Source organism: Scomber scombrus, chromosome 18, assembly GCF_963691925.1.
Source record: "Scomber scombrus chromosome 18, fScoSco1.1, whole genome shotgun sequence".
Classification (NCBI taxonomy): domain Eukaryota; kingdom Metazoa; phylum Chordata; class Actinopteri; order Scombriformes; family Scombridae; genus Scomber; species Scomber scombrus.
This window is the reverse complement of record NC_084987.1, coordinates 6,842,331-6,851,237: the sequence shown is the minus strand read 5'-3', so window position 1 is coordinate 6,851,237 and position 8,907 is coordinate 6,842,331. Positions and strand designations below refer to the sequence as shown.

Sequence of the window (8,907 nt, the reverse complement as noted above, 5' to 3'; positions counted from 1 at the left end):
ATCATGTTAACCAACATGCTCCCCGAAGGAGCGGCTCCACGTAAATGAAGCAGGCAGCTGGGAATAAGGAAACACAGGTGTATTATCAAACACAGTCATATCTTTTAAACAAGGCTGGTGAGTCAGTGCAAAAGGCTTGTGCATAATAGTGTTCATGATAGGAAAACAATGACTTGACAATGACTTCATGAAAAAGCGACAACAACAACAGCATTTTAAAAACCATTACCTTTATTCAAAGACTAGATTTTTTTTTACATCAGAATAAACTACTACATGATTTGTGGAGAATGAACTGACATCTAATAAGTGTGAGCTGACAGACCAGTGGGTGGTGATCTTCAGAAGCACTACTGATGAATGCTCCATTACCTGACCAGTTTCATTTGAACAGGAACAATTTAAAAAAAACAAAAACAAAAAAACCCCCCAAAAGATTCAGACTGGACAGTTGAACAAAAACAAAAAGGAGGGTTAAGCGGCTGCACACAAAGGCAGTGTTAAGATCAATGATTTTAATGTTTAAAACCAATCCAATTTGTTAAAGAAAGAAAACTATTTTAGCTTTGCATTTACCCACTGCAGATTATGATGTTGATTTTCTATCTAAAACCCGTACAGTCAACATAGTATTTGACATTGTTATCAAATCTCAGGGGTAAAAAAATGCTTTAGTTACAGTATAGAACAGAGGCAGAAAACTTTTATACTTAGAAATAATGTGCAACCAATTTGTCCTGTCCTTGCATTTTAATGATAATTGTTAGTTGCATTTGAGATGAATAAACACAAGCAAAAACAGAAAAAGAGAAAAACAGTTAGGCAGTTAGAGAACGCCAGGCAGGCAATGAGGCTGTAAGAAAAGAGGAAATGAAAAGTGAGCTCCCTCCAACCCGTCTGCTAAAGCTTCTCCCTGTCTCTGATCTCAGAAGCAGGAAACTCCAGGAATGGATTCATCATACCATAACCTTTATATTTTAGGCTACAGTAATCATTAACAGCCTGGAGCACCGCAGTGAGAACAGAGAGGGGAGCCAGACAGCAGAGCAGCGTTAGATGGTCACTCTCTGCATCACAGAAAGGGGCTTGTGGCCATAGTGCACCTCTGTTGGATTTAAGGTTTTATCCCAGTCTTTGTTAACAGGGTCAGGGTATGCCGGAGGTGGTGGTAGCAGTATACGCAGTTGCACTATCCTTGTCTCGATGCTGCTGGTAGGTGAGGGCAAGGACAGAGAGGGGAAGGTTTACATGAAGACACATGCTGCACAGCTTTTGGTGATCATCTGTAATGGTTTGCCATCATATACACACTGGACAGCGTTCATGATCTGTAACAGGGAAACAAAATGCATAAATCATTACCTGGTTTTTTTGCAGGGGTTCACATTTCAAGGTGTGTTTGAAAGTGTTAAAGGGCAGGGGCACAATTTGTGTCTTGAAAAAACAACGGTCAACAGCTCCGCCCACATGAACACTGACATAGAAGAAGGCTTTAAACTAGCTATTGAGACCATAAACACATTTTGAAAATGTTTACTGAGGCTAGAAATCAAGTGAGAAGTTGGTGAATTCTCCATTGACTTGTATAGAGACGGAAGTCCTTTTGACACCAAAACGGTCGCCCCCTGGTGGCCTTTTGATAGAATGCAGTTTTAAGTTACTTCCGCATTCGCATCATTTCAGAGGACCAGAACTCACCGCCTGGTTCGCACTGACTAAATGATCCCCCTTTAATCCGGTTTCAATGTAAGTGATGATGGCCAAAATCAACAGTGTGTCCACACAGGCATTTTGTGCAAAGAATGCATTCATTTAAGCGTATATGAGGCTTCAGCAATCTGAGTTAGTCATATGAAGTGGATATCTCCTGTTAATGTTTCCTTTTACAGTCCCTGTTGAGCTGTGGTGGAGGTATAGAAAAAAAGAAAGGGACTTTGGTACCTGTAAGACTGTAACGTTGAAAGATATCTATTTGATTTGACTAATTTGTATGAGTGAAGCTTCATATTAACTTCTGATACCAACATTTCAATAAATCTTTGCACAGAAGGAGACTTGTGGACTTTGTCCCCCATTACTCACGGTCAGCATGAACAGGAGGAAGTATTGTGGCAAGAAAAAACTGTTTTAAGACAAATCTGTGAACCTGTCCTTTTAAGTATGGACGCTACTCACATCATTCTTATATGGGAAACCTCCTTGCTCAAGCTTGGAGAAGACCAGCTGCCCGTTGATTTGAATCTCAAAGCTGCCTATAAAAACAAAAGTGAAAACAAGATCAGCTGCATGCTTTCCAAATGTAACTTACTTTAACCATGAGGGTTACTATCATATATTAGGAAATCATGAGTCAAAGTTCAACCATATGAAAGTGATACTTACCACGTCTTCCCACGGTGCCTGACACAGCCGCATTGGGAAACTTGCCCATGACAACCCGGGCGAGCTTCCGATAGCGGGGCCCGTATCCTCATCTTCCACTATACATGGAAAAACACAACATGCATTAAAAAAAACTGGACACACTGTGCTGTGCAGTGACTATAAACTCATTGTAGCCGTCAGATAATAGCAGCTAATCTACCAGTCACGTTTATAGCCGTCTTTAAACTAGGATTTACGGGACGGACATAGACACAAGCAGATACAGCTTAGTTAAGCATTTACACAACAAGAAAATGAGTATAATGAAAAAAGATATAGTTACCAATATTCGACATCAATTGTCACCCCTCCCATGGTTTTTGTTGTTGTTGCTTCTTCAGCAGTGTTAGTGATGTATGTGTTGCACCGTTGCCTGCTTGTGTAACAGTGAACAGGTGTACTGTCGATTTCTCCTACCTGTCTAGAACTGCTACTTTGTGGTTGTGCGCATGCGCGGAGCCGTTTTCCCAAGTTTAATTTTTTGCGGCTCCTCAGTCTAAATGTTCATCTTAAGTTTTACATGTTTGAAAAATTGAGACTATTCAAAATTAATCATTAAAAAAAAAAAGAAAACTGGGAAAAACTGTGCTGGAGCCCTGGACTCTGGATGTAGTATGTGGTTTAGCATATTGGTATTTTATGAATGCATTGAGTAGCGGGAGCATTATTTGATAGGATGTTATTGGACTATGAAAATATGCTACCCCTGAAATATTAATAAAAAAATGTTAAAGAGATATGTCTAAATATGCAGCCATTCATCCTACAGTGGCAGTGAGGTCATTAGTAGTCTTACTTGAATGCGTTGAGTAGAGGGAGCATTTTTTGATGCTAAGTATTTGATCCATCAAAATACACTACCCATTACATACATTTCATTACACTTTTTGTACATTAGACAAATGAGAGAAGAAAACACTTACATTATGGCTTTATTTGATATACAGAGGTAGACAACCATAAAGTAGCATTTTTTTGATAGAGTAGCGTGAATCGATAAACAGACCTATCGGTTTATGCGGCGGTAGCAATTTTCGACAAAGCAGCAGAAATCGACAAAACACCGGCTTCTGGCATGGAAATCGTACTGCGCATGCGTACTTCTTGGGGTACTCCTGTATGGGGAAAACAGGAGGCATTCTGATAGTGTTGCTATAGCAGCCCAGTTCAGATATGTGTTTGCCTGTTTTTCCTGGACGGAGTAGAGGTAACTGTAGTCAGAGGTTTGATATTGTGTTGGATGGAGGACAAAGGTCCTGAGTTGGGTCTAAGCAATGTTTTGTCTTTAGACCAGTAGACTAAATTCTGTATGTTGTAGATGTGTGGCATTATCTGTGTGGTTTAAAGTCTATCCCTGGAGGACAGAAACTTCAGAATTGAAGGGAGCATCAGAACGTAATGTGAGACATCCCCTGTATCTAGGCAACGGAACACATTTGTGGTCATGTGACCATTATGTTTTCAAGCCCCTCCCCTTCCCAGGAAGGAGAAGTTGGTGGTGGTGCTGTGCTAAGTCGGTTTTTACATAAAAATGTGTTTTTTGCATGTAAAAGTAAATTTTCTTGCTGTGAACTTAATTAACTCTTGTGTCAAAGCAAATTAATTCAGGTAGACATTTTTTTTATCATGCATGTTGATGAACTTCCAACATATAAAACCATGTGATTGATGCTAGTTGAAGATTAGCCTGAATTGCTAAGAGATGTTGTTTTTTCTAAAAAGGTGGCTGTGGGGTAAAGTGAGACAAATGATGCCATGAAGCCCTACCATGAAACACAAGTTAAGTTTAGTCTTAAACATATTTTAGTGTAATATTAATGTGGTTAGGGTTAGTGTAATATTGTAATACAAGAAAGAGTGAGAGAGACCCACATTTGCTATAAAAGAAAAATGATGTGGCACATGTTCCTAAAGGTGATGTGGTGAAGAAGCTGCCTCAACCTAATAGGCCTGGACGAACCACACGGAGAGAGCAACTCTTTACCTTTCCCTGTAACCTTCAGGGCTGGAATGTAGAGTAGGCCTTGTTATAGAGTATGAGGCTGATGTTCTAATCCAGGTGGGTCTAGCCTGTGTCCTGAGTCCCAGGCTGTTCTAGCTGGTTCTGATGGTCCTATGTTCTGAGTGTTCTGATTTATATTATGTTGTATTTGATTTACTTTTGAAGTACTTTAGGTTACTTTCAAGTGTTTAAAAAAATGTGCTTAATTGACCAATCCCCATGATTCTGTTACTAATCCGACATTAGTTTTGGAATGTGTAGTTGTCAATCTAGCTGTCAGGATTCTAATTGTTACAACATGTGTTGTTATGGTAGTTTTAAAGTGGTTCACTTTACCCCCTTGATTTCTCTGGTCTGTCTCAGTTTACCCCTAAGATGGGGTAAAGTGAGACAAAAGACCACTTTTTAAAAAACAATCATATTTTCATTGCCCTTTGTCCTGAAGACATTCTGATAATTTCCATAGCTAGGAAACATCCTGAATTAATGGGAAATGTGTACATTTTACTGATATATCATTTTAGCTCGGCTAGAAGGGAGTGAATGTAAAAAATGTGTCACATTACCCCGCTCTCCTTACTGAGTGGGGTCTAAGCAATGTTTTGTCTTCAGACCAGTTGACTAAATTCTGTATGTTGTAGATGTGTGGCATTATCTGTGTGGTTTAATAAGGAAACACAGGTGTATTATCAAACACAGTCATATCTTTTAGATGAGGCTGGTGAGTCAGTGCAAAAGGCTTGTGCATAATAGTGTTCATAATAGGAAAACAATGACTTGACAATGACTTCATGAAAAAGCGACAACAACAACAGCATTTTAAAAACCATTACCTTTATTCAAAGACTAGATTTTTTTTTTACATCAGAATAAACTACTACATGATTTGTGGAGAATGAGCTGACATCTAATAAGTGTGAGCTGACAGACCAGTGGGTGGTGGTCTTCAGAAGCACTACTGATGAATTCTCCATTACCTGACCAGTTTCATTTGAACAGGAACAAAAAAATAAAAAAAAAATAATAATTCAGACTGGACAGTTGGAATAACAAAAAAAGGGGGGGGGGGGGGGGGGTTAAGCGGCTGCACACAAAGGCAGTGTTAAGATCAATGATTTTAATGTTTAAAACCAATCCAATTTGTTAAAGAAAGAAAACTATTTTAGCTTTGCATTTACCCACTGCAGATTATGATGTTGATTTTCTATCTAAAACCCGTACAGTCAACATAGTATTTGACATTGTTATCAAATCTCAGGGGTAAAAAAATGCTTTAGTTACAGTATAGAACAGAGGCAGAAAACTTTTATACTTAGAAAATAATGTGCAACCAATTTGTCCTGTCCTTGCATTTTAATGATAATTGTTAGTTGCATTTGAGATGAATAAACACAAGCAAAAACAGAAAAAGGGATAGACAGTTAGGCAGTTAGAGTACGCCAGGCAATGAGGCTGTAAGAAAAGAGGAAATGAAAAGTGAGCTCCCTCCAACCCGTCTGCTAAAGCTTCTCCCCGTCTCTGAGCTCAGAAGCAGGAAACTCCAGGAATGGATTCATCATACCATAACCTTTATATTTTAGGCTACAGTAATCATTAACAGCCTGGAGCACCGCAGTGAGAACATAGAGGGGAGCCAGACAGCAGAGCAGCGTTAGATGGTCACTCTCTGCATCACAGAAAGGGGCTTGTGGCCATAGTGCACCTCTGTTGGATTTAAGGTTTTATCCCAGTCTTTGTTAACAGGGTCAGGGTATACCGGAGGTGGTGGTAGCAGTATACGCAGTTGCACTATCCTTGTCTCGATGCTGCTGGTAGGTGAGGGCAAGGACAGAGAGAGGAAGGTTTACATGATGACACATGGTGCACGGCTTTTGGTGATCTTCTGTAACGGTTTCCCGTCATATACGCACTGGACAGCGTTCATGATCTGTAACAGGGAAACAAAATGCATAAATCAGTACCTGTTTTTTTTTGCAGGGGTTTACATTTCAAGGTGTGTTTGAAAGTGTTAAAGGGCGGGGGCACAATTTTTCAAGTGTCTCGAAAAAACAATGGTCAACAGCTCCGCCCACATTTCCACACTGAAAGAGGTTCATGTGGGCGGCTGTTGAAACAATTCCTTCTGTTCGCACTGACTAGATGATCCCCCTTTAAATCCCGTTTCAATGTAAGTGATGATGGCCAAAATCAACAGTGTGTCCACACAGGCATTTTGTGCAAAAAATGCATTCATCATAAGCTTATATGAGGCTTCAGCAGTCTGAGTTAGTCATATGAAGTGGATATCTCCTCTTAATGTTTCCTTCTACAGTCCCTGTTGAGCTGTGGTGGAAGTATAGAAACAAAGAGAGGAACTTTGGTACCTGTAAGACTGTAACGTTGAAAGATATCTACTTGATTTGACTAATTTGGATGACTGAAGCTTCATATTAACTTCTGATACCATGAACATTTCAATAAATCTTTGCACAGAAGGAGACTTGTGGACTTTGTCCCCCATTACTCACAGTCAGTATGAACAGGAGGAAGTATTGTGGCAAGAAAAAAATCAAATCTGTGAACCTGTCCTTTTAAGTATGGACGCTACTCACATCATCCTCATATGGGAAACCTCCTTGCTCAAGCTTGGAGAAGACCAGCTGCCCGTTGATTTGAATCTCAAAGCTGCCTATAAAAACAAAAACAAAAACAAGATCAGCTGCATGCTTTCCTAATGTAACTTACATTAACCATGAGGGTTACTATCATATATTAGGAAATCATGAGTCAAAGTTCAAACATATGAAAGTGATACTTACCACTTCTTCCCACGGTGCCTGACACAGCCGCATCGGGAAACTCGCCCTTGACAACCCGGGCGAGCTCCTGATAGCGGGGCCCGTATCCTCATCCTCCACTATACATGGAAAAACACAACATGCATTATAAAAAAAAAAACTGGACACACTGTGCTGTGCAGTGACTATAAACTCATTGTAGCCGTCAGATAATAGCAGCTAATCTACCAGTCACGTTTATAGCCGTCTTTAAACTAGGATTTATGGGACGGACATAGACACAAGCAGATGCAGCTTAGTTAAGCATTTACACAACAAGAAAATTAGTATAATGAAAAAAGATATAGTTACCAATATTCGACATCAACTGTCACCCCTCCCATGGTTTTTGTTGTTGTTGCTTCTTCAGCAGTGTTAGTGATGTATGTGTTTATCCGTTGCCTGCTTTCGTAACAGTGAGCCGGTTTCTGGCATGGAAATCGTACTGCGCATGCGTACTTCTTCTTTAGTGATAATGGTGATTGGCAAACCAGCTTATAGGCGCATTACCGCCACCTACTGGACTAGACTGGACTGGAGTGTGGAACAAGCGATTATGCATCTGCAACAACATCAAATCAGTCAATCAAAGATATTCAACAATCAACAACAGTGTTCATTAAAGAACCTCACTGCACCAGGTATAAAATATTCAAATCTTTCTGAAGAGCACCTTGGCATCACAAGTCTGTCACTAAAGGACCTCTTCAGCTCACTTAAAACATTGTACAATGGTTGGTCCGTGTTATGCATTATGCTCCTGAGTTTCCTACCTACTCTTTTCTCCATGACCACCTCTAGTGAGTCACGAGGCAAAGCAATGATCCTGCATGTTAGGGAATTTTCCATCATTTACATCAATCATTGGCATGCACTGGGTCAAACTATGGCTCTGCAGTCATCGCAAGGCCACACCAAATCTTGGTTTAGACACTGTCTCCCCTTGAGATAGTGGTAAATAATGAGTCTGCTCATTTTGGGGAAAGCAGGAGGCATTCTGATAGTGTTGCTATAGCAGCCGAGGTCAGATATGTGTTTGCTTGTTTTTCCTGGACGGAGTAGAGGTAGTCAGAGGTTTGATATTGTGTTGGATGGAGGACAAAGGTCCTGAGTGGGGTCTAAGCAATGTTTTGTCTTTAGACCAGTAGACTAAATTATGTATGTTGTAGATGTGTGGCATTATCTGTGTGGTTTAAAGTCTATCCCTGGAGGACAGAAACTTCAGAATTGAAGGGAGCATCAGAACATAACGTGTACATATTATTCATTCACTTCTAAGTAAATACACCTTTTCAATGCAAGACATCCTGGACTCCAATCTACTCTCTCCACTGACGTATGGGCTGCATCATTAAAAATCTCTTACACAGCCTTTTTTTTTTTTTTTTTTAAATCAGCTTGTTGATTTTATTTCTGTTCTCTGACTTCAACCACCACCCCCAACAGACAACAGCATAAAAAACCCCACTTGCTAAAATACTTTGATAAAACACACGCAAGAGTGACCTGCTGACATCAAACGACTGAAGCTTCCTGAGCAAGAACAGCCTGAACTTGACCTTTGTAAAAATGGCACAGATGTTCTCTTTCCAGTCCAGCCTGTTGGATGCCAAGGTACCTGTATAAGGGAACCACCTCAATAGCCACATCTTTATAAGAGCAAGA

The 8,907-nt window shown here is 40.1% G+C and overlaps 1 protein-coding gene and 1 pseudogene across 1 annotated transcript; both read right to left on the bottom strand.

Annotated features, from left to right (window-relative positions):
• Positions 1-213: 213 nt before the first annotated feature.
• LOC133999679 (migration and invasion enhancer 1-like) lies at positions 214-2,846 on the bottom strand (annotated as a pseudogene).
• Positions 2,847-5,243: 2,397 nt separating this feature from the next.
• LOC133999617 (migration and invasion enhancer 1-like) lies at positions 5,244-7,663 on the bottom strand. Its single transcript, XM_062438864.1, has 4 exons — positions 7,555-7,663; positions 7,225-7,322; positions 7,018-7,094; positions 5,244-6,353 (listed from the first exon to the last, which is right to left on the bottom strand). The coding sequence occupies exons 1-4, from the start codon at positions 7,584-7,586 to the stop codon at positions 6,270-6,272; spliced, it is 291 nt and encodes a 96-aa protein (XP_062294848.1). The 5' UTR covers positions 7,587-7,663; the 3' UTR covers positions 5,244-6,269.
• Positions 7,664-8,907: the final 1,244 nt, after the last annotated feature.